Raw genomic sequence first — 25,377 nt, forward strand, 5'->3', positions numbered from 1 at the left:
TTGTTTTGTTCCACACATCTGAGTTTAATTCTAAATACAATATGTAAGGATGATTCAACTACAAAATGCTGACCACTCTCTGAAATGATTACTGCTTCAAAGCTAGTGCACTCTCCTGATGCCACATAACAATTTAAGATACTTTGGCCAGCAGTTAAGTTTAAGTTTAGCACTCACCGAATCCTGAAACAGCTGGCAGTGTTTTTAATCTGATATCTTAAACAGCATGCAGTGTACTGCTCATGGTCTTCTCAAGGCAAAAGGATCTCAACCCTTCAAGACTGATTGATGTGAGAAGAATATAGTTGCATTCTTTGGACTTTATCGTACTGGCCATCTGTTCTTGCTTCCCTGGACATCCTTCTGAACCTGAGGTTCTGCATTAATTTTCTTTATACCCTCTTGTTAGTGTACCTAGAAACAGTGTGTAACTGGAGAGTAGTCTTGACAAAACATTAGCTCTCAAAAACATGGTATGAAAGTTGCAGAACTAAAATTTAGAGAATCATTGGATTCCCCACACCTGGACTAGTCCTGTTTCTGCTTCCAGTCAAACATTGTTTGCGTTGATTATATGCTGTGTCAAAATAGTATTGTCAGTGTAGAAAGACCAGTAAACTTGTGCTTTGAGGGAATTTGGGTGATAAGATCTCACAATGGGTATGTGACCTCTTAAAGAATAAAAGCCGGCTTATTTGGAAGTAATTGGATATCTGAAATGTGAGTAGTATTTTGTGGAATTTCTAGCAGTCCTTAATGGAATTTGTGTGTCTTGAGTTTCTTAAGAACCTTTTGAAATACCTTATTAGAAAGCAGGATTGCAGTGGCAGTAATGAGAATATACTTGCAGTTTAATTTGCATTTTTTTCCCCTTTCATTTGCAGGACTGTATCTGATGGATCCAACAGAAGCCAAGCTAACATGTAAATAGTGTGTCCTCTTCATCCTTAGTTTCAATTAGAATTAACTTTTAAAAAGTTATTTTGGGTGGGTGAATGAAAGGAACAATGGATTCCTGCCATGAAATCAGTAATTGTCTTTAAAATCTCAACCTTCACTTAGTGCATTTCTGACCATCTGGTTTTACAGAAAAAAATTGAAAAACGTGAACAATTCAATGAGCAGAAAGAAAACAAAAAACCCATTTCTTAAACAAGAACAGCTGCCCGATCCTTAAAACATTTACTGTGTGTCCTTGTTGCTTACTGTTGTTTACATGTACTTTCTGACATGTAATCTAGTAGTTGCCGCAAGCTTTCAAATCATCTGAAGAATAGTTGTTTATCTTTTATTCAAGTAAATGTGTGAACCTGGAGAAATATTCTTCCAGCTGGATATCTTATTTTCTAGCGCTGGACCTTCTGCAATATGCCTGTGCACCAATGTGATCCCTTAATAACTTTGTGTTAGTTCAGGTGTTGTGTTGTGTGGTTGTGCTCTGGCATTTCACTGAGGATTCTTACTGTCTCCATTTGTATTCTCAGGAGACCTTACGAATAACAGACCACCCACAATTGCCTAGTGTCTCAAATAGACAGCGAATTGCTCTTCCAAGTGATATATTTTTATCATTGTGGAAAAAAATAAGGTTTTAGTATCAGATGTTACTTATTCAGAGTGCATTTATTGGAACATGGGGGGGGGGGGGGGGAACATCCCTGTACTCTTAAAAACCTACAGAGCACATCTAAAACTGGCTTAAGAATTTGATCCAAACTGTTAATTGAAAAAAGGGAGTCGTCTTTCCTGTCAGGTGAAAAGTTTATCTGTTTCCCTGAAGCTTCATTGTTCACATGACAGCTGAAGAGCTGCGCTGTCCAGATTTTACAAATCCAGGCTGGATTTTAAGTTCCCAGCAGTGTGGCAACTCTAATACCGTTATACCTGCCTGGATGCGATCCAGTGCAACGTGCTCTAGGTGACCCTGCTTGAGCAGGGGGGTTGGACTAGATGATCTCCAGAGGTCCCTTCTAACCACAACCACTCTGTGATTCTGTGATGTGCCATTTTACTGGGAGGTGGAGGTGGGGTAAGGGGACAATCAGTTTATTCTCTCTTATCAGTGAGTTTTCTTTGGTTTCTAGAGGGCCGGTGCTGTATCGAATGGCTGTGCCAATGGGGTAAGGTTTCTCCTATTTGCTTCTTTGCTGAATCTCTAAAATTGCAGATGAAAACAAGCAGCTTGCCAGGGGAAGGCAGTGTAGCTAAATGTACAGGTTGAGTTAAGTGTTAAACAGTTAAATGTTTATAATAAGTCCTTTGCCTTTTCTCTGCCAATAAATCTTTTCTAGAGCCTGTATTATCCTTCCCTTTAGATAATAAGCCCACTAAGATGGATTTATAAAATTTCACTTAAGATTATTTTAATAATTCCTGGTTATATGGCAGAAAAATATAGACTATTTGGCTTGCTGTGTTTTCTGTAATGTACATCAACAGAAACGACTGGTCTAAGTTATCTACATTGTGAGTCTTTATTCCCTTTGTGTGTGCATGGCATTTTAGCTTGAATTAATGGATTACAAGACTTCCTTAAGTTTAAGGCTAATTAAATATGAACAGGTGCATCATTTTTTACAGCATAATATTTGTTGTGCTTACTGTGTTCTAAATGGTGTGTAAAGATTTGTATAAAGGAGGTAGGAAAAGTTCACGTGGTTTAAATCCAGTAGTGTCTCCTTTATGCGTGCTTTAATCTTGTAGCTGTATTAGATGCTACTGTTAATCTAAAATGCTCCTGCTATTTTAGGATATGCCTACGTAACAGATATTGCCAGCAATTGTACTAAATACTTCATTGCTGAACCAGTTGCTCAGGTACCCTGCCTGTCTTTGTTGCTATGGGAGATTGGAAGACTATTACTGTGCCAGTGTTGTCATCAGGTAAATTGCTAATATTCTGAATTTAAAGAATTTGATTACTTTACCAGCGGTATTATAGCTGTTAAAGAGAGAGATTGGCTTTTCATGCAGGACATAGTTGACTATTTAAGTGGAATGTTAAATAATGAAAGTATGTACAGTGCTTTGTTTTGGATTGAGTCCTTACAGAATTGCTACTGTAAAATACTGTTCTTTCATATATATGAAGGTTCTAAGAATTCATGCTTCTCAGGATGTCTTGCATTTTCAGAGATTTCCTTATTTGTTCTGTATTATCTTGCCTAGTAAATTGATTACAAATGTACTAAAGGAGTAAAATATTTTTTGGCTGCTTCTAACAAATAAAAAAGTAGATTGTAGCACACACTCAATATGAATAAGAATATGCATACATTCTATAAGAATTCTTACTAAATTTACAACTTTTTCATCTGTATAGGAAGTTGTGCTTTTAGTAAGCCAGTTAGGAAGAAGGTTGGAGGTTTTTCTTGGAGGAGTAAAATTTAAAAGATACAATATCTTAAAATGATGTGGAGTCTTTAATTTTCAATGAAAGTTCAGCTGTCTAGTTTCATTGCTTAATATCTGAATCCTTCTAGATGAAATTCTAAACTCTTGATTTGTAAATTTCTGTAAATAATAATTCTAGTAGTTAGGAATTTGATTTGTGTGTTTGTGTGTGTGTGATGTCTTAAACTATTAGCCCTGACTTCCTTAATATTTTTAACTTTTAGATAGCAAAAATATTTTTCAGTATACCTCAGAAAAAAAGATGTCTCCCCCAAGCTTAAACACACAAGTGCTACGCTTGCCACTGCCTTCATCCAAAAGCATGCACACCTTTTTCAGTGCCTTCTGCACAGAAGAGAATATTGAACAGAGTATATCGTATCTCAATAGGGTAAGTCAGATCTTCTTGTTTATTGGAAGATAACATTATGTCAGTTGTGGCAGTGAATATTCATTGGATTAGGAAGGCTTGTTTCTCAATGCTCAGAAGCCAAAGTTGGTGTGGGATAGTGGGTTGTTGTGTGCCCTGCCCTGTGTATAGGATTCCATCTGGTATCTTGTTTCTCTCTCCTAGAGAACCATGAGGGATTAATCCAGTTATTTATTCCCTTCCCCCCCTTGTTTTTTACCAGGAATTGACAACGTTGGGTTTTCCTTCTATTTATGCAGAGTCCAAAGGAAAAGAATTAAATATAATATCTGTCATAAATTGCATGAATGAATTGCTTGTACTGCAGCACAAGAACCTTCGAGCTCAGGAAGAAGTAGAAATGCAGCATCTGAAACTGGGTAGTGATATGGATCATTTACAGAACTGCTATGCTAAATTAAAGGTAGAAAACAAGCTATTTCTGCCAATATTTTGGAGCACTTATTTTTAGCTGATATTGTACATTCTTAATGTGCTTTATTTTCTTGTTTTTCTCCACAGTGCTAGTATGAAATTGTATTTTTATGTCCATTTTGTTGTTTTGAAATTTTTCCAATTGGAAATTCCTTTAACTTAATGAAGTATGAATTAATGAGAGGACTTAACTTTTTTTAGAATTATAATCTCCTTGATCAAGGAAGAGGGAACAACCTTTAGACTAAAGGTCTTAATGCATGCTACAGGTGAAAATGTTGAACATATATCTGTGTTAATTATCCCTTTGATCATTTAGCAGAAACACTCCAGTAAAAGGTATATATAGTCCATATAATGGAGGTTGCTAGGTGAAGGTGAAGGTCCCCTTCACTTTCACAATATGGATATGCTTACAGAATCCAAACTTATTAAAAATGCAGTAAATATATGAGATAATCTATGTTAAATATCAAACTGTATTTTGTTTCTTATGAGCAGGAATATTTCTTGTATTGAAGAGTCATATTTCTTGCTCCAGAAAGTAGAACTAACTTGCCATTGCGAGTGAAAGAAAGAAACACTGGCGGTCAAATCTATAGGCAAATTTGCCTTAAGTGAGGTGCTCTGGGAATTTTTTTTTTTTTTATCTTTTGATATCAATTATATTGATACTGAATTATCAACACTTTTTCTAGGAACAGTTGGAATTATCTAAAAGGGAGATAGTTGGACTTCAGGAAAGAGACAGACAACTGCAAAGCAAGAACAGAAATCTCCACCAGTTACTTAAAAATGAAAAGGATGAAGTGAGTTACCTTGTGCATCAACACAGATCATTAAATAGATTTTCAGTAATAGGATGATTCTTGCAAAGCATCTCATAATAGTTCACTTTGAATGCCTTTTTTGTTTTCTTTTAATAGAGACAGTTAGCAAATGTTGTCTTTCATCAAAGTGAAATTGGCATGTTACACACTTAACTTGAATTAAATAGGTTTTATAAGGGATAAGTCCAAGTTACAAAGATGATAGAGAGTATTGGAGGACAGCACATGTGCAATTTCCTCATGCTGTCTATGCTTTTGAATGTAGCTTTATTTTAGAAGGTTTAAATTTATCAAAATGTGGAAGAGGGTAACAGTTTTCTGTCATTTGCTCAAACCTACACGTACAGGAGCATTTATTTTTGTGGTATGGTGTAGGAGAACAAAAGGCAAAAAAAGAAAAGGGGGGGGCAGCCCAACCCAAAAGCACAGAAGCACAGCCTCATTAACTTTGGGAGTCTTGGAAGAGCCGAGGTCAGAAATCACTCTAAAGTCTAAAACTTTGCTTAGCTTGGGGTTTGTTTCCAGTGCCCCCTGTACTATACTTGCATAGCGCTCTCCTAGGTTTCAGTGAGTGTTTTCTGTGTTCATATACATATTCATACAGTTAGCAATCACAGTACTAGCTGTATATAATTAACATCTTAATGTTTCTGCTAAAAATACTGAATGTGCTGCATGTTGGTAAGATTTCAACGGATGCTTTAAAAGAATAGGTTTTGATTGTATGGGTCAAGAATATGCTTTATAGTATGTTTTAGAGTTCTTTAAGACTAAATAAAATATTCTCTTATTCTCCCGTCTCCCATCCTGCCCTCCAAAAGGAGCAAAGAGTCTATTATTTTTTCTAGTGTAAACCTTACCAGTATGCTTTGGAGTTAGAGTAAAATTAGATCCTGAACATTAATTACTGACTTAAGCAGAAAATATGTCTTTCTCAGCTCTGATCAATAAAGGTGTTAAAGAAGCTTGTTATGTAAATCACCAGATGATGAGTTTAGTAGTACTTCAGAGGAACTATAGCATTGTAATATGTTGCTTATGATACTGGTTTCTGCAGAAAAGCAACTAAAATCCCTGAATTAAATACATCTGAGGTTAGAATCTATGGGTTGGGAGAGTTCTCCTGATTCTTTTTGTTACTTCCTTTGACCAGAAATATAGTTTAATATAAACATTATTTCACTTTTTTGTTTGGGGGGGGGGAGTTGAAGAAATGTATGTGTTTATGTTTTAGTTGAAGACAAGTATGTTTTTTCGTGGGGTTGTTTTAGGTACAGAAGTTACAGAACATAATTTCAAGTAGAGCTACACAGTACAATCATGATATGAAGAGGAAAGAGAGAGAATATAACAAATTAAAGGAACGCTTACATCAGTTAGTCATGAACAAAAAGGACAAAAAGATAGGTAAGTAAATTGGTAAACTTTATTGCAGCAAAATAGCATATTCTATGTGTTAAAAATGTTCAGTTTCTTTTCTTGATATCTTTAAAGTGTATACCAGCCCTCCTTTTGTAGATTGTTATTTAGATGTTAAGAAAATGTTATCTAGAAGATGTAATACTTCATTTCAGCTGACTATGTAAGGCTAATGAACTTTTATGTTGTGTTCCACGAGATTGTTTGCTAAGCACAAACCAACATGGAGATCTTTACAAAAACACATTTTACTGGTGAGAATTACTTGAAATCAATTCCTAAACTACAGCTGTTTCTCCTCTGCTTTCTTGCTATTGCTACCATCACAGAACCTTAGGTAGTGTCCTAAATACTATATTGTGCTCACCAGTTATGATTAGGAAGCAACACTGCATGAGGTTATGTTTTTCCTTGCAATTACTACAGTTCTACTCGTGTTAATGATAGGAGAAATTTTAGAGAGGAAATAAGATAATACAGACATAGCATGTGAAATGAGGGGAAAAGAAATCTTGATCATGTTAGCCCTCTTGCATTATGCTGCACCCCAAAAATTGTTTTCAAGATTTTCACCAGTGCTGTTTAGTGCGAGTGTAGTTTTGGGTTTTTTTCGTATTGTTTTGCTGTAAACAGGTATCAGAAGAATGTAATTGTAAAAGTATTCTTGCTATTCTTGCACTTCTTGGTTCATATATCTGGCTTTGGAGTACTTATATCATTATTCTCCATTATTTAAATAATTATTGTGGGTCAGTAAATGTGACATGAAATCTCATTGTCAGACAAAATGTGGGGACTTGCTGCCATTGAAAGGGGAAGTCCTGCTCTTCTTCCCTCCCCACCCCACTCCAACAACTCTCTCAGCTGTTTGTTAACTGTGGCACACATGACATTTTAGTGAGCTGGTTTAGTTCACTAAACCAGAAGACAGCTATTCATGTTGTTGCTGAAATGATTTTCTGCTGGTTCAGTTTCCTGAAACTGCATGTGAACAAGCTGAGGCAGTTGAGGACACTGAAGCAGGAACACCTATTTTGGCAATAGCAGATCATTAGATATCAGCTCAATAATTTCTGGAAGCCTCACCCTGGGCACAACATTTATTTGGGTCAGGTTCTTGACTCCAGTTGGCTAAAACTAGTTCAGGTATCAGTGAAGACAAAATAACTGGGTTTTAAATCTAGTGTATGTTTCCTTGATAGCTAACTGGAATTGAATTTAGGCCACTAATCTGATGGGATTTTTGCAAATGTATACAGAGAAGTTTCTTCGTTTCAAGGAACAGCTTGTGAGACATCAGGAAGTTGCTTATTCTTAACTGGAGATAAAAGCTGGCATCATTGCCAGAAGAGCGGTCAGAGTCGATACATGATTGTTACAGACAGCTAAAATAGGGATGAAGGTGTCATTAAGAAATGTATTTAAAAAAAAAAAAAAAAAAGACAGGATGACTTCCCCCCCTTCTGGTCTCCAACCAGAAAATTTTTTCTTCTTTTCTTATCTCTCTCTAATTTTGTTAAGCAGGGCAATGTGGTCTCCTGTGGGTCTGAAGACTGAGGGGGATATTTGGATAACATGGTCACTTGACAATAATTACATGTAAAGGCAAATAGATAAATGCAGTAGCATCTGAATATTTACGTATTTTTATGTTGATTCACACTTTGAAACATCCTTTTTGTTTGTAGCTATGGATGTTCTAAATTATGTTGGTAGAGCTGATGGGAAGAGAGGTGCATGGAGGACTGATAAGACAGAAGCCAGGTGAGCTCGTAGTTGTTTCATAGCAATGTTAACTGAAGCGTATATAATGGATGTCATGTTGTTATTGTAAGATTTCTGCTTCTAGAAATGAAGAAGAAATGTACAAAGCTCTGTTAAATGATTATGAACAACGCCAAAAACAGCTCTTAATGGAAAATGCTGAGCTGAAAAAAGTTCTTCAGCAAATGAAGAAAGAGATTATTTCACTTCTCCCACCACAGAAGCAGAAACCTAAAGAAAGGTCTGAAGATGGGCCGGTAAGTATTCTTCAGTTAAAATTAAATGTGTGTGCTGGCTTGCTAAAGTGCTAGAGTCATTTGATCATAGACGAATGATAAACTCCCTGTTGCCAGACCTGCAGTGGGTTGCACATCATGTGTAGTGCTTGACATTCCTCCCTGTTAAGATGTCCTGCCTCTGCCTTTGGACAATTTCCAGTCTATTCTGCCCGGTCAGTCTATGGAAAGCTTGCAAGTTTATTTTAAATGGATTTTAGATGTAGTAGTTACCTATATTTAATTCTATAATAACAATGCATTTTGGATGTTGTGTGTCTTCCATACTAAGATGTTGAAATTAGCTTTCAAGGTGCTTATGGAAGGAAACCAGGCTTCCCATAGAAACCGTGGAGTTGGGAGGTATAATTAGGGTGGGCTCCTACAGTCCACAGATTAGATGAGTTATTAGTTCTTTTAATGGAGGTGCTGGTATGTTCTAGGAAAATGTTTGACTTCCAAGTAAAATGGCTTGGGTTTCTTGTTTTGTTTCCTGGTTCTAAGTGTTACTTTGTTTACATAGGATGCTTCATTTATATGAAAACAGCATGTTTATTGTTTAGCAGAGAGTTTATTTAATCCTTTTGCTAATTCTCTGCCAGAAGTCACAGTTCTGTTTTGATGTCAGAGTTAAGTGGGGAATAATTTAAAAGGCTAACTGAGCTTCCTCTCAGGAATGAAAGAAAGAGGGTCCTCAAACACTAACAGGAGTTGAAACGCAGAGAACAAGCCCACAAGTTAGATTCTAGGAATCATTCAAAACTGATGGTGTTGTAGTAATAGAATATTATGTAAGAGAATATGCATGCTCTACAAAACAGGGTATGAAGCTATTTCTATTACAGAAAATAGCACATGTCAGTATGTAAGAATATGTATGGATGCACCCTGACATACATTGCTGTTTCCATAGAGTTTAGTACTTGTTATTTCAAAAGGCCTGCTGTCCAGATGGAGTTGCTGTACTATTACCTTTATTTCTGAGCTACCTCTGGTGAATCTGTCCAGCTCCAGAATGTGCTGTGTAGAAATAACCAGTCTAGTGCCTTTTTTTTTTTTTTGTAAGACATGAATAAACTCTTCTTAACTTCACTAGATGACTTACATCTTAAACCACACAGAGTGACTCCCATGTGTATTTAGTGAAGTAGTTAGTAACGTGCAGTGTACTCACCTTTGCCTTAAAAGTTCATGTTGGAAATCAGTAGACTTAATCTATTACTACAACTCAGCAACATGGAGTGATCATCTGTAGCAGGTCTTTGGTGCAGCATACAGTATAAAACATACTCAGATTCCAGTTCTGTAGGTGGTCCTTTTGCTAGTTAGGACTACAGGGAAACCAGCAGATTTTGGCATAAACTTGAGTACACTTGTGAAAATGCAGTGATGGGAATGGGGCCTGTATGAACTTGCACAGTGAGGCAAACTTGGGGAAAAACTGGGACTTAGCACTGTGAAATACACCCTTCTTGGGTGATTAAGACAAGTGATTGTAAAATGTTAACTGTTGCAGCATTAATAGTCTATTAAAAAATAATAAAAGCCTGCATTGAAACTCACTTCCAATTAGTCATCTTGTAATAGTACTAATTAACCAAATTTAGAAGGAGAACTACTGACTAGGCAACAGTAATTTCTAATAGTAGAATAATAAAAGAAGTAATTATTAGATGCAATTCTGAAGTGTAGTTATTTCAGCAGGATTGTAAGGGCATTTGCTGTTTAGTCTGCTACATTAAACTAGAGAAGGCATGAATTTAAAAACACTAAGGTGTTTAACTAGACCTGGGTTTTGCCATTATCGTGACAAATTACTCATTTTTTCCCCCCATTTGTCAAATTCATATAAACAGGGGAAAAAAATGCCAAAAATGATCATCTTGCAGGAGAAATGAATTTTAGATGAATTTTAGAAATGAATTAGATTTACAGTCTATCCCACAATGTTCTTACATTGATTAGTCTTTTGTTTAGAAGTACTGATTTGCTTTGTGAATGTATGAAAATAAAGTTCTATTTAAAACATTGCTCCTGATAGTTCATGCTTGTTTGTGGCTTTTTTGACATTTTGGTATGAAATCTGAACTTGTGTTCAATTTCTTGCACAAGAAAAAAGAATATTTTTATTTGGAAATGCTAAATTCTTCTTAAAAGGAAACATATACCTTGGAGTGTGGCAGCTGCTGATGTAGTCACATCAGTCATCATTTTGCTTCCCATCACAAAATAACAACCATGAAACCAGCTGGACTGGTCCTTGCTGTGCAACTAGGAACCAAGTAGCCTTGAAAACTGTCTTGTTTGGGTTAGTCAGCTCTTGGCTCCCAAAGTTAAAGCTTTAAGAGCCTGCTTCTAGCTAAGCTGCTGGGCTACTGTCCCTAGAGTAGGAACCCTGGGTACTGTGGGAAAAAATCCCAGAAAACTACAGAGCCCCAGAAATGATGGCTGAAGGGGAGTCAGTGTGGCAGGATTTTTTAGGGTTTGTGTTCCTCAGAACCGTCTGCATGGTGGGTCTGGTGAAGAGGCTGGTGTTCAAGAACCTCCCTTCTACCACGAGTTCTGTCAGAAGCAGCATGTTTCCATTAGAGCGTTTGTTTTCGATGAGCTGCAGTTTTTTAATGGTGGAAGCTGGAGTCTTGTTTTGACTGATTTACAGTAATACAGTGATCATAGAAGCTTGCTTACATTAAAGGGAAGTAAAGTATTTCAAGTTATGTGTAGGAGGATTTTTACCTGTGTGTTATTTTGCTATTTTTAAGTTAAAATGTGGATAATACAAACCTTTGCCTGAATAACTTAATAGTGGTTTAAAACAAATGACCTTGGACATACTTTGCAATGCTTGTTCATACCTGTGGTTGGGTCTTCATTACTTATGCTGAGTAAAGTGAGATTATTGGAATGCAGAGTTTGGGACTAAGATATTTTTAAGCTCACAATAAAAATGGTAATATTACCACAGTGATATCCAGAAGCCTAGTCCAGATTAGGCTTTCATTGTGTTAGCATATATATGTGTAAGTAAAGCAAGAAAATGTTCCTTTGTGTAGTGATACAAAATACTAAAAACACTGCTTTCTTTTTTAGCTGTTGTTTTGCTCCATGAGATCTCCTAAACTCCAGCTTTAAAAGAGAAAGTGTTACTGCATCTGTAGATGAATTATTATGGCCCCTTTGAACTTCTCATTTTTGTATTTCCCATCTCATTTTTCTTACCTACTTATGGATTGAAGGGCTTGTAGATAATTGGGAGGAGTAGGGTATTTATGCCAGGTACTTAAGCAGCTTTTTAACTTGGATCTAAACTGCTCTGAGCTAGTCTTTTTGTCTTGACCATTTAGAGATTTTTCTCTATTAGTTGTGCTAGAACACATTCAAGTTTGATGCTCAAACAGCAAAGTAAAATGGAAGTGGGAGAGGGAAGTTCTAGTTTTACTGTGCCTTCAGTGTGTTGTGGCTTTTTTTATCATGGAGAAGAATAACACAGGAAGAAATTACTTAATCTGGGGGGGGGGGAGGGGGGAAGGTCTTTACAGATAATGCAAACACCATCTTTGTTGTCTTAAATCTTGTCCATGCTGCATAGTGAGCCTGGGCTTCTGGATCTGATTGTCTTATGGGCAGTCACCACATTAGTCTCACAGCAGAACTTCTCAGTAATCTGAAGTTCAATGGCTTGAAGATGTGTTTGAGTGAGATGTATTTGAGTCTTGCTAGCTGATGCACTGTCTCTCTGTTGGAGGTTTGGGGACTGCCTGCTTCTGTCTCTTAGGCATTATGCAATCAGGGAACCAAGCTCCCTGACAGCCAAATTTCCCTGGATGGAAAAATCTCTTTGCTATCTCTAAAGGTTCTCACTTTCTTCAGTTAATTAAACCCATATACATAAATAAGTAAGTAAATATTTAGAGTTGAAGGGCGGTTGGAAGCAGCCTCTCTTTCTGCTTTTACAGGTACTGTCGGACTTGGAGGAGGATATTGGAGAATTAAATAAAGAGAATATGTGGGAACTGTCTTGTGAAACTGTGCGAGAGCAGCTTACCAACAGCATTAGAAAACAATGGAGAATGTTGAAAAATCATGTTGAAAAGCTGGATAACCAAGGTGATGCTCAACTGTATTACACGTACATACAAATTGTTACTGATAATTCCATTCTGGTACCATCTTTTTAGGCTTTACTCAATTGAGTATCAGTCTAAGCTAAAAGGAAGCTAAAATGGAAGGATTGTGATCTAGTAAACTTTCTGAAAGGACTTGTGACTGGCATTTTCTGTGTGAGTTTTAACTGAGAGAAGTTAAGGAAACAACTGTATAGCATGCCTGGTATCCCGGGAAAGGAGACGGTTATAGTTGGTGCAGGAAACAACAACTTTCTCAAGAAATATTTTTTTTTTCTCTAGAAGATGCTTGTTCTGTAATAAATACAGTTGTTATCTTACCCCACCTCCTGTTCAAGTAACACAGATATAACAATTAGAAATAATTGGTAGCAAAATAAATCTAAATCCTTCTAAGAGCTCAGGCTTGTCATGGCCATACTGCTGAGGCTCATGCTGGCATTCTAGAGTGAACTGACTGGTGATATGGTGCTGGACTCTCCTTATTTCCAGCTGTTGAATAGCATTAAAAGACAGCTAAAAATATATAAAATTCTTTCCTAGTATTATTTTTCCATGTAAGCATATGCTGCTGCTACCACAGGGGTATTTGCAGTCAAGAATAAGACTGAGAAGGTCATGCATGCAATTACAAATGAAAGAGCAGATGGTCTATGAAAAAATTTCTTTCTTAAAATGTTTACATTGTGGAAAAGATTTTAAGAACACAAGTTCTGAGTAATACTTGATTTGGTGTAACTAACTGAAACAGCTGTAAGTAGCAGGGGAAAAGTGCTTCAAGTACTTGCAGTTGTTTTCTTTTGGTCAGTTTGTTTTTTGAATTTATGCAGATGAATTATGCAGAATTTTTAGTCCTGTAGGATTCAGTTAATGTTCAAACATTGATATCAGAGGATCAAAATTTGACTTACAGTAACCTTGATAGCAATGTGTTGCCACATCTGCATGAAATTAAAATAATGCAATATATAATTATACAAAATAAATAAATTTATCTAATTCATTTGCTTGGTAGGGTAAAAATATGTGTGATGTTCTAACTGTTAGCCCTGTTTTTCCTGCACAGAACATGAAGAATGCAAAGGCTTTTTTTTATCTGCAAAAATACATGTATATGTCTGTCTGTGTGTGTGTGTCTGTCTGTGTGTGTGTGTCTGTCTGTATATATGTATTTATATAGTTGGTATCGTATATTTATGAACACATATGCCCTTCAAAAGTGGGCTCAGAAGAATAGAGTTAATAGCATGTGAGTGAAAAGTCTTCAGTTATCCTAACTTCTTTTAAATAGCTGGTGAAATGAGGGGTTTTTTTTATATATATATGACTCTATTGCAATGCAGACTCATGATTACTCATGATACCTCAGGGAATGTAAAACAGCTATAAGATGTTTTATTGCCATTTTTCTAAACTGGATTTTGTGCCTGATTTACATATGTAGTACCAAACCTGGATCTCTGTCTCTGTTAGAAGTAATTTTGAATCCACTCTATGTATGTAGTGTCTTCTGTGTTTCTAGAAAAACAAATACAGCTTAATTTTTACTATTGTTCCCAGTGATGTGAGGGATTTCTTACTTGTTTGTAAGTAGCTTTTTTTTTCCCCCCCCCCCGTTAGTCTCACGTGTACATTCAGGGGCTTTGAATGACAAAGATGTAATTTCAAGAGAAGATCATGAACTGGAAACGGAAAAGCTAGAGTTAGAAATTCAGCAATGTAAGGAAATGATCAAAACTCAGCAACAACTCTTACAGGTAGCAGGCTTTAACTTATGTTATCTTTCTTATATGAATCTAAGCCTTTCTTTAATGGGTCGCTTCTTTCATCTCTGAGCATTTCACTATTCACTGATAATGCTTTCTAAATAAAATGTTTTGGTGTTTGACCTGAGTTACAGGGATGTTAGTGGGTTGGTTTGTAGGTTTGTAACTTTGAGCTGGTGAGCCTGGAAGGAAGAATCTGGGAGATAAAGGTTAGGAAAGCTGATGTCTGAACAGGGTCATTTTGCTTACTGTCTGCAAACTCTGCCCTCCCCCCCAACCTGGCATTATGGCATTGTTTCTGTGTTAAACTTAGCGATTTTTTGATAAAACTTTGCATAAAACTGAATCTATGGAAATCCTAATAGTAATTACTAAATTCATGTTTTTGTCTTTTGTTGCTTTATATCTGCAGCAGCAGCTTATGTCTCCCTGTGATGATGATACTACTCTGTTACTACAAGACTGTTATTTGTTGGAAGAAAGAGAGCGTCTTCAGGAAGAATGGAGACTATTTCGAGAACAAAAAAAGAATTTTGAGAAAGAACGAAGAAGTTTTACAGAAGCTGCTATTAGATTAGGACTTGAGGTATTAGAAAAGTGGAAAGGTATTAGAAAAGGGAACTCATATGGAAGATGAGTTCCTGTTGTTGCAGTAAAACTACATAACACACAGTAAAGTGCAGCCATCCAACAATATCGGTTTGCTAACATCTTTATACAGAAAGCTCACTCTTCTCATTTTACTGTGCAAAACTTATCTTTGGACATTATAGGAGATCATTCTGTTGTCATTTTAAAAAATGAGCTTTTCAAATGTGTATTTGAAAATACAGTTACTTCAACTGGAATAACCCATTCTTCTGTTATCAGTCTTGGCTTTTGAAACATCCAGATATTTTCAAAACCCAATCGACTTATTTTTACTTGAAATTGGATGCTGTTTTACCTTGGTTTCCTAAGAAAGAAAGGCTTGTGCAAATTTCAGTCAGATTTGGCTGAGGGACTGAGTTCTCAAAGATATCAAATTCTTAAACTTTTGTGAAAATTAGTGGCTATGCAGAAACCCAAATTAACCGCTGCCTTTTCCTCAGTAGGGACATTATCTGTTCTGTTCTTGTATTTAAGCTGCCAATAAACACACACATACTGGAAAGCGGTCAGGGTAGATGTGTCTCTAAACTAGCCATAGCATGTGTGTCCTTTTGTCCAGTCAGGAGTTAGGGCCAAGAGCATGAAGGGGATTACAAGCTTAGTGGGGAAGGGAGGTTATGGTGATGTGGTGGTCATGAAGCTATGATGGTACAGATATGACAGGACAAAAGTATATTGAAGAATGAAAAAGAAGGAACAACTTACAGGTTTACTGCTTACAGAATTACTTGCTTTAACATGCAGATGAAAAGGTTGAGGTGGGGTGTGACTGAAATTTATAACACTGTGGATTCAGTTGGTCAGGTGAAAGCAGTACTGTTATTCACCAAATCCCTCAAGATTAGAACTAGAGGGCACTCATTGAAAGTGGCTGGAAATCAGTCCAAAACATATAAAAGAGGGTACTTTTTTACTCATCGGTTAGTGGGCTTCTGAATTTTACTGCCACAGGAGATTGTGGAGGCAATCAATATCAGGTTCAAAAAGCAGTTGGCTAAACTCCTGAACAACACATCCACAAATGGATACTAAAAGGAGGAGCCAGGGAGGTACCCTCTAACATCTCTAATCAAGTGACTTTGGAGGAACTCTGAGGGGAATGGACAAAAAGTGGCCAGGCCCATATGATCTCCCTAAACAGCATCTCCTGCAGTTGCTGTTGGAGACAGAATGCTGAGCAGGGTGGACAACTTGTCTGACTGAGGACAGCGGGGTTTTTTTGTTTTGTTTTTACGTTCCTATGCTGTAAAATTTACTGTAGAAAACATAAAATACTTTGGGTTTTACTTGAAGTACCAGTGCAACACTGGTTCACATAGTGAAAAATATTGACAGTACATGTATAAACACATACTCTCCAACTTTCTCATTTCATTTTCATTTGAATGAGTTTATGAATTTCATGGTGGACCTTGAATTCAGCTTTAAAAGTCATGAGGAGTAATAAATGATAATAGTTTGTCCAGAAATGTTGAAGGCTGCATTGCAGCATAAGTGTAATTGCTTATGCTTCTACTTGTTAAAATGCTTAAGTATAAAAGGAGAAGCAATATTGTACGCTCTGAAGATGTTTGTGGAAAACTTTGCGTTGGGGTTGAGCTTGCTCTGTTTTCTACTGGTTTAGAAGGAAGAATTTTGCATAATGGAGACATCCTGTTTCACTGATGTTTTTGGAGGAAGAATAGTTGTCTCTTGTTTCTAGAGCCGTTGGATCTTCTGAAGGTTGTCTATAGCCATTATTTTCCTCTTCCCTGCTCACAGAGCTATTGGAAAAGGAAACATCCCCTTCTACCTAGTTTTGAATGGAAGTAATCAGTGCTATTTTCAATGTTGTTTTTTTGTCTGTTTAAGAGAGAGCTCAGGGTTGAGGTAATCCTTACTGGCAGCTGCCCAGAAATGGGGGGGTACCTCCAAGAGGTAGTGCTACACTGCAAAAAAAGTGCAGAAGGTGGTGACAGGAGATTGTGTGTCAGTGGCCTCAAGAACAGTAAAATGAAAGGATTAGTCAGACCTCTGTGAAACAAACCATGGGGTTTGGCCTGTAAACACCTCTTCAGCTAATCCTTGTGGGATTCAAAAGCTTGCTCACACAGTTGTAATTCTTTGTTAAACTGCTGGCTCTTCTTAATTATATGTACATGTTATGCTTTGATTTTTAGATAAAATAGCATTGATTTAATGTGGATTAAGCTTGTTCCAGTTGTCATAAATTTAAGCGGCATTTCTTTTCCTAGAGAAAGGCTTTTGAAGAAGACAGAGGAGCATGGTTGAAACAACAGTTCTTAAGTATGACTACTGATTACAAGCACTCTGAAAATGTGACAACTCCAAGTGCCTTCTTAGGAAGCAAGTATTCAGTTTACATTATGTTACTGTAATGTCTTTTTTCTTTGTAACTGGAACATGCAAATATGAACAAAAATGAAACTATTCTTGGGGGAGGAAGAAAAAAAAAAAAGGAAACACCTTCCCAAGACAAATTTCACCATATACCTGTATATGTTTATATCTGTCAGGGCAACTGTTGGTTCAAAAGCTCCTTAGAAAGGGGATCCAAATAACCCATTCATATCTGTATAATGAACTTTTATTTGAGAAGGGATCTTGTGAAAGTCAAGTACATGACAGCAGAACTGTTAAGAACAGAGAACACTTGGAATTACTGAATTAAGTTAAATCTGGGAATATTAATTGTCAATGCAGTGATAAAAACGATGACCTACAGATATCTAAACAGATTAGAAGCAACTTTTGGAAACAAAAACATTGTAATGGGGGGAAGAAGGCATTCGCTATTTGAGATGAGATAACACTAAACATGTAAACATGTGCATATACATATTTGGTAGAAAATAATGACTTGGAAAAAGGAGTAGTGGAAGAACTTAATGATAATGAAAAATGGAGTGATAGACGATTGAATTTCAAGATTCAAATCTTAATATGGGAGTAATTTCTTCTCAAAAAGATAATGAAAATATGGCTATATGAGTGTTTTATAACATGTTTATAGTTTGGGCTATAATTTTTATTTTAAATATTTTTAACTTCTTTTTCACAACTTTTTTCTTTTGAACTGATAAGTTGATTTCCCCCCCCCCCCCCCCCAAACAAATGCTTGAATAAGCATGTATGATGTTTTGGTCTTCACCACTGAGCTGTGGTTACTTTTAAGGAAGGGGAAAAAAAAGAGAAAAAATAACAACAATCTTTGTTAAATGGATTCTTCTTGTGGGAGCCAACATTTAAAGATAAATGTGTGAAACAGCTGGCAAGTAAACATAGGTGCTTGAGTTTGTATTCTTGGTAGATGAAGTAGCCTGCCTCTTGTGTTCTGGCTCCTCCTTGTTTCTCATTTTAATCTGCAATTCCTGTAGCCCATCTGTATGCTTTCTGTAAGTGTGAAATGATCTTCCATAGTAGGAAAATGTTTATATTTAGGGACAGAATTGAGATTGTTGGGATATTGCTCATGAAGAATGACTTGATTTAATGGTCTGTGAGTAACTTGGGAGATCTGTGTAAGCTTGTATGCCAAAGCTTTTGATTTGTAATTTCCTTTTTTCCAATTTTTAGTGTTTCTGGATGCATTTAATGCAGTATTTTCTTTTCTAAATTGCATTCTTCAATCTTATGAATCCCAATTTTTATGCTACTGGATAATAGTAAGTTTAAAAAAAAAAAAAAAGCCACGCAGACTCACTACTATTTGGATATTACTCCACAAGTTATCATTAGAATTGTTTTAAAATTAAATTTTCATTTTTACAACATTTGTCTAAAAACTCTTAGTTCTTTAGTGCTACAGTAAATACTTTAAAATACAGAATAATTCTGTTTTCTCCCAATTTATATGAAGACTTTGAAATCTAAATATGAAGACACGTTAGCAGGAATTGATCTGGCCATACCATGTTTGGCTAAGTCTTTCTGTTGTCTTTAGTGATGGTTAAGTTAGGTCATATAAATGCTAAGGAATCTAATTTATTGCTTTTAATTTTTTTCTACATTCAGGCAAGTTTGTAAGTTCTTATGTTGATGTTAGTTTTGTTGCATGTGTACTGAAGCTTTTTTTTTTTAACTGAGTAAAAAGCTGTATAAATTGTGAAGAAAGAAGCTTTACATTTGACTGACTTTAAGCTTGACTTCAATATGACTACTTTCAGTAGTGTTTGTGTATGTAAATGCTTCATTTTCAAATTTATAAATACAAATTTTAATTTCAGTAGCATTAAGTGTACTTATTGTTGCAGATATACTACAAAATTTTGTAAGATTTATCACTATAGATACACTATAAGTTTTGGGGGGTTGTTTGTTTTTACTTTCTTCCTGAAAATAATATAGCGGAAGTCATAAAGAATCCAGTCCTTCAGATATTTTCAACTGCACTGTAGTTTGATGGTATATATTCCTTCTGGGTTCTTTGACTCATGATACATATTCCTTTTAGGTTCTGACCAAGACAATCGGTTAGTGAACTCCATATCTCAACAAAGAAAACCTCACTGTATGTTGAGTGTACCTATTCCAGCAGAACCTTGCCAGATGTCTCAGTGTATTTCACATAACAGGTATGTGAAGTGACATTGCAGATTATTATTTTGATAAACTATTCATGTAAAGTGTAGAGACTAGGTGGTCATAACTTACAAAAACTCTGTTTTATGACTGATATATAGCAAAGCGTGCTAAACATCATACTAATCGTAAAACCTTAGTGTTGTGATTCTGTCTGAATCTTAATTAGTAAAGGAATATATTGTTATTTACATTGTAATGTTCTTTTTTTACCAGTTCTAATGCTGGGTCAAAGAAACCTGCTGGAGACAACAAGCCAAATCAGTGGGAGGAAAGTGACAAAGAAGAAACTGAATAATGCACAAAGTCACAGGAAGACTTCTAGAGTTGGCACTCTTTGCTATGTAGAAACTTGCACATAGAACAACTGCCTTAGATTTCCTAGGGTTGCCTGTTGTTTTTTGTTAGAATAAGCATATGAACACATCTCTAAAGTGAAACAGAATGCTGTGAGTTTGATTATCCTTCTAGAAGATTATTTGGTGATCTGAGTTGTGGGGGGTGTGTGTGTGTGTGTGTGTGTGTGTGTGTGTGCGTGCGCGCGCACATGGCTTTTATTTTTTAGACCGTTTCTTGCCTCTTTTTCTTGCAACTCTTGAAAGATGTTTATTTAAAAATATATAAAAGCTTTGATATTTTTCTAGTAACAGAAGCTCTGATTCTGTGAATGAAGCAATGGTTTGAAACTTTAACTGTAATGAAACACTCAGTCCTAATGTTTCCTTTCATCACAGACAGAGATAGCACTTTTAGGAATTGTTTAATTATTGGAAACATTCATTTATGTCTCAAGTGTAACTGGCATTAAAAATTCTTTTGCCTCAACTTGAATGTACAGTATACTGTAGATTTTTAACAAAACAGGTTCTATATTTATTAAGTTGTGTGATTTGAAAATACCTCTTTGATATTTCAGATGACTTAAAGTGCAAGATCTTTATATATTTGTAAATAGACAAAGTAAGTGATTATGCTAAGATGCCATGAATGAAACACATGCATCCATAATATTATTTTACATGGTAATTTAAATTGTTTTATAGTGATACTCAGTTTACAGATGCATTAGGACTTTCAATGTTTCAGTCAGGAAACAAATTATTTCAAACATATCTGAACAATAAATGTGTAAATCTATTCTAAGAAAGCCTGGTTCTGTGTTTTGTGTGCATTAGATTTTTAAGCTATCCTGGTTTTAGGGACAACGTTCACTACATCAACAAATCTGTCTGATGCTATTTTTGTATTTGTTTGTCTTTCCTTTTGGTTGACTCCAGAATTTGTTTGGTGTAGCCTTAGGGAAATCCACTTTGTTCATAACCTAATAAAAGTAACCAAGATGAGATGCTTGAAAGTCTCCCTCACCTATGCACTTTTCTTTCCCTTGCCCATTACAAATCCATCTTCTCCTTTGATTCTTATGCCTTTGTGAACACTTGCATATAGCTCCAGCCCTAGTCTAACGGACCTTTTGGAAGGTGCCTAAGAAACTTTTGCCCTTTTCAGGGTAATAGAAAAGAAATTAACTCCAAAGCTTCGAGTCCTGTGTTTAAAAATGCATTGCTGCTGTGCCCCTTTATCTTCAGAATTGGATGTAATGTAGCGATTGAACTCCCTGAAAAAGTAGCAGTAGAATAACATAGGGAAGAAAGGAAAATGGAACTCTCCAAGGAGCTAAGATAGAAAACTTTGGAGTTTCTGCTGATTATCTCATTACCTTGAATTGCAGCTGGAGAAGAATTAATAGTCAGTGCAAACTTCTTACTTGTAGTATGGTTCTTGACAGAGCTTCTTTAAGGAAACAGAGTTGTGTGTATTAATCTTGTGGTCAGCTTTTTCTGCTGCATAGGCAAGACTTACAGCCTTTACTACAAACGGCAGCAGCATCATAGCTTTTCTGAAGTAGTCCTGATCCCCCACCTCCCACCCCCTCCAGTTCCCTCCCAATGAATAGGTGATCATTAGTGATATCTGCTGAAGTGGCTTAACAGTGTACAGGTACTGTTTGGCTTATATCTTCCCTACAACACATTGGAGAGCTCTTGCCTGGTTTTTAGTTAGGGAAGAATAAAAATATATATTCTAAAACATTTAGGGATGCAAAGTGAAAAATGGAATGTGTTGGCAATTTAGTGAGAGGACAGTGACTTGCATGTAGGACTCCTATTTTCAAACTAATAGATTACTCCAGCTCTTTAAATACATAGCCGTCGTCGTATCAACATGCCAGTAGGGGCTGCTGTTGTTTTAAAGTAATTAAGTTGTGTTTTCTGATGGTTTACTGGGCCATTTAAACACATTCTTGATGGATAATTTAGTTGAACTTTCTTACTAAACAGTTTTTCTTTATGGCAGTAATTTTAGAGTAGTAATGTCTTTAAAGAGCAAAATAATTTGCTTATTCATTTAGTCCATTGTACTTATTGAATAATTAGCAACTAATAACCATTTTGTACTAATTTTTTGCTTTAAGATTCTGTATCCCATGTTATAGAAGTGGTAATTCATTTGAATGCCTTCATGGAAGAACCAGCTGTGCCAGAAGTAGGTTATGCAGTTGAGTCCTGAGTTGACCTCGTAGACCTCGTGGAGGTTTTGAGTATAGATTCAGTCCCGTAACTGTGAAAGAGAACGGGTGTAGAGTTTTTGGATTACTCTATGCAGTGGTCAGGAAGCTTCTCAATCTGTAGCTAGTGCTAATAATGAATATTGCAAGTGGCCTTGTTGGTAGTATAGTGACACTGTTTCATCACAGCGAAGTATTAGAACTTTGTGGATCTTCAGAAACTGTTGAAGAGCAAAGGCGAGACAACTTGCAGGAGCTTGATAAAGGTGAGTGTCACTAGATACAGGTGCATACTTGAGATAATAGAAGTGGCCTACATTAGAAGGAACAAGAAGTACTGGCTACCAGCAACTGTGATTTGTATGCTGTTATTTTTAGCTACATATGCATAATATTGAAAAGACTAGCAGTCCTGTGGTGCTTTATTTCGCAAAATCTTTCAACTATAATTTGCATTGCTTGCTGCTACCTCGGTTTCTTTTTCAGTCTTAATGAAAAGAGAGCATTTTTACCAAGAGCGTTAATCAGATTAGGTATGAGAACTTACTTTCCAGAATTCATTTACAGTTCTTAAACTTCTTCCCTTTTTTTTTTTCCACTTTCAGTCGCAGTGGTTGAAGATGATACAGTATGGCTTTTGCAAAACACTGTATAGTAAAAAAATCAATAAGTGAAAGTTGTACTTAAGAAAAAACTTCTTCCTGTTGAAAGTTACCATGGAATTTTGAAGGAAATAAACTCTGGCACATGCTTTTCTTTTTTGCCTCCCTTCAAAGCAGCCCTCTTCCTAATCTGAAGGACTGCTTCCAACAGCTTCTGCTGACCATTGCTCTACTCAGTTGCAGCAGGTCAAAAATATTTCCATGTGTATGAAAAAATTCAGACTATCTCCTAGCTCTTCTCAGGGGTATTGTATGTACACTTCCACTGGGCCAAGGTAACTCTTTAATAAATCCACAGATAATACCAATTTAAATGGGTTATTCTTGAAAGGAAAATAAAAAATACTTACAGTATAATCAAAATGCTAAATAGGATAAGGCTCAAATGTTTTAAGGATATCAGTCAGCGTATGTAGAATTAACTACTACTTGTGCTTCAGCTGTTTGGAATTTGCTGCTAGCACAATTGTTTTAGGTGTGAAGACGTGCAAGGCGTCTTGGTTTTACCTTCTTTCCCCTCCCCTCTCCATCTAATTTGGGAGAGAAATAAATAAGGTATGAAAGGGTGATATAATTGGATCCAAGAAATGATGCCCCCCCAAAATGCTCAAATTATATGATGATGGTTCATTATTTACTTTCAGACAGTACATCTGATCTCTAAAGTTCACTATCCCCAGCAAAGTTGCACTGAAATAAAAAATCCCATGGTATACACTGGGTTTTAGTTTTCACATTGACACTGAACTCATGTTGTTCAAGTCTTTTTTGAGTTGTACAAGACATACTTTTTAATGCAACTGCAGTTAGTTGTAAGTTTGTGTTAAGGAAATGTTCAACTATAAAAATTAATTACAGTTGTATGGAAGAACTTGCCAGCATCATTGTGAAAAGTTTATCACCTGAGGCACAACATGTGCTTGCCCCTCTTTAGCATAATAGTAGACTGATCATTATGGAGGAAAAAAAATTCAGTCTTCTGAAGTGAGCTGGATGGCAGTTCCCAAAATAGAGGTTGCACAACCCCAGGTTGAATTACAGTCCCCATGAAATCTATTTGAAAAAGCCAAGATTTGTTGGACTGACAAGCGGAGTGAAAGAGCGGTTGTTAGTGTGAAACTGTCGAAACTGCTGAAATAGAAAGAATCATTTTTGGTCATTAGAAGAGTCTTTACCAGAATTCATACTGTTGTGATTAATCTTCCTATATAACAGTAGGCATTGTGGGAACAGAAATAAAATGATTAAATTACTAGTATGTCAAGGATTTTAAGTTAGAGTAGAAGTCACAATGTTTGTGGCCTGAAACCTGCAGTTTATTGCAGTTCTTGAAGTTACTCCTCCAAAAATAGCCTTTAACTCATAAGCCCCTGTCCATTTTTTCTTGTATCTTCTTTTTTGTTGATCCATGTGCCATCCAGCTCACTTCAGAAGATTGTAACTTTTTCTTCTGGGTTGACAAGAAATCATTCCTCCTTTTTCATGATTATCAATCTATTGCCATGCTCAAGGAGGTCAAGCATATTTTTGTACCTCTCTGATTTCTGAAGACGGCTGACCCATTGCCTCCATGCGCTGACATTTCCAGAACAGAGCCCTTTTGTGAATGTGTTCCTGTGATGTCAGTGTAAATCAGTATTACTAATGAAGTTGGCTGCATGCCTACTTCAGTTCAGGTGCTTGGCTGCATTTGGTATTTGTTTCCTTAGGAAATACAAAAGTTCTAGCTAACTTGTGCTTCCATTCTCCCCTCTGCTGCTAAAAATCTCTGTTTTAATTGTTCACATTTGAACTGTCATTTACCTTGGAAGATGCAATATTTACAGATTGCTTTTGAAATCTTTGTTCATTTAAAAAATATTCCTGGTCAGTGTGACCTGAGCTGAAAGGACATGCTGGTCCTCTGATGAAAATAAATAAATTATATCTATCTGTATATCAATATGTCTCTATAAATACTATTCCTCAGTACGATGTTTAATGTGCTTTGGTGCATGTATCGGAATATTTTATCCTAGTCTCCTCTCTGCAGGGGTGACCATAATCCAATGCGGAGGAAAGAGAAAGAAAACAGGAAGCGTATATGCTACTGACCCTATTTTGTTAATTGGGCCACTATCAGTTAGATAACAGTTAGGGTCAGATGCCAGGTCAACATAACCTGGGCAAAATCAACCCAATCTGTGGCAGAACCAAATACCAGCAGCCAGCCATGACTTAATCTAGGAAATTAAGTAATGTGTTTATTGTAAATTTATTGTAAACAGCCTAGTAAAAATGTTTTACTAGGAAAAGTGGAAACTCTTAGACAACCCAGCAAAGGTTTTAAATAACAAAATCACTTGGATGCCAAGGTTTGACTTGATTTCCTTCATTCTATGTGAAGAGAATGTATGATTGCAAAAAGGGAGATGTTTACATAAACTGATAAAAAACTTGAGAATTCAGCAGAATACAGCCACGTGTTCCTGAGCATTCTTCCATAAAAGTCTCACCATATCT

At 36.2% G+C, this 25,377-nt stretch overlaps 1 protein-coding gene across 1 annotated transcript; it reads left to right on the forward strand.

Moving 5' to 3' along the window:
* The first annotated feature begins 905 nt into the window (after positions 1-905).
* On the forward strand, positions 906-20,840 carry SSX2IP (SSX family member 2 interacting protein). The gene is made up of 15 exons (XM_013961216.2): positions 906-923; positions 2,085-2,120; positions 2,750-2,883; positions 3,618-3,784; positions 4,026-4,226; positions 4,936-5,046; positions 6,339-6,474; positions 8,175-8,250; positions 8,336-8,507; positions 12,482-12,632; positions 14,270-14,406; positions 14,828-15,001; positions 17,301-17,412; positions 19,520-19,640; positions 19,864-20,840. Exons 3-15 carry the CDS (start codon positions 2,841-2,843, stop codon positions 19,943-19,945), a joined length of 1,683 nt encoding a protein of 560 aa, XP_013816670.2. The 5' UTR covers positions 906-923; positions 2,085-2,120; positions 2,750-2,840; the 3' UTR covers positions 19,946-20,840.
* The last annotated feature ends 4,537 nt before the right edge of the window (positions 20,841-25,377 follow it).

Source organism: Apteryx mantelli, chromosome 8, assembly GCF_036417845.1.
Source record: "Apteryx mantelli isolate bAptMan1 chromosome 8, bAptMan1.hap1, whole genome shotgun sequence".
NCBI classification, from domain to species: domain Eukaryota; kingdom Metazoa; phylum Chordata; class Aves; order Apterygiformes; family Apterygidae; genus Apteryx; species Apteryx mantelli.

What these genes read in the sequence shown, in the direction of transcription:
- SSX2IP (XM_013961216.2), top strand. Translation starts at nt 2,841, where the DNA reads ATGGGAGATTGGAAGACTATTACTGTGCCAGTGTTGTCATCAG. An exon ending in CAAAAAGGACAAAAAGATAG is followed by an intron (nt 6,475 to 8,174) that starts GTAAGTAAATTG and finishes TTTTGTTTGTAG; the next exon opens with CTATGGATGTTCTAAATTAT. An exon ending in AAAGGTCTGAAGATGGGCCG is followed by an intron (nt 8,508 to 12,481) that starts GTAAGTATTCTT and finishes CTGCTTTTACAG; the next exon opens with GTACTGTCGGACTTGGAGGA.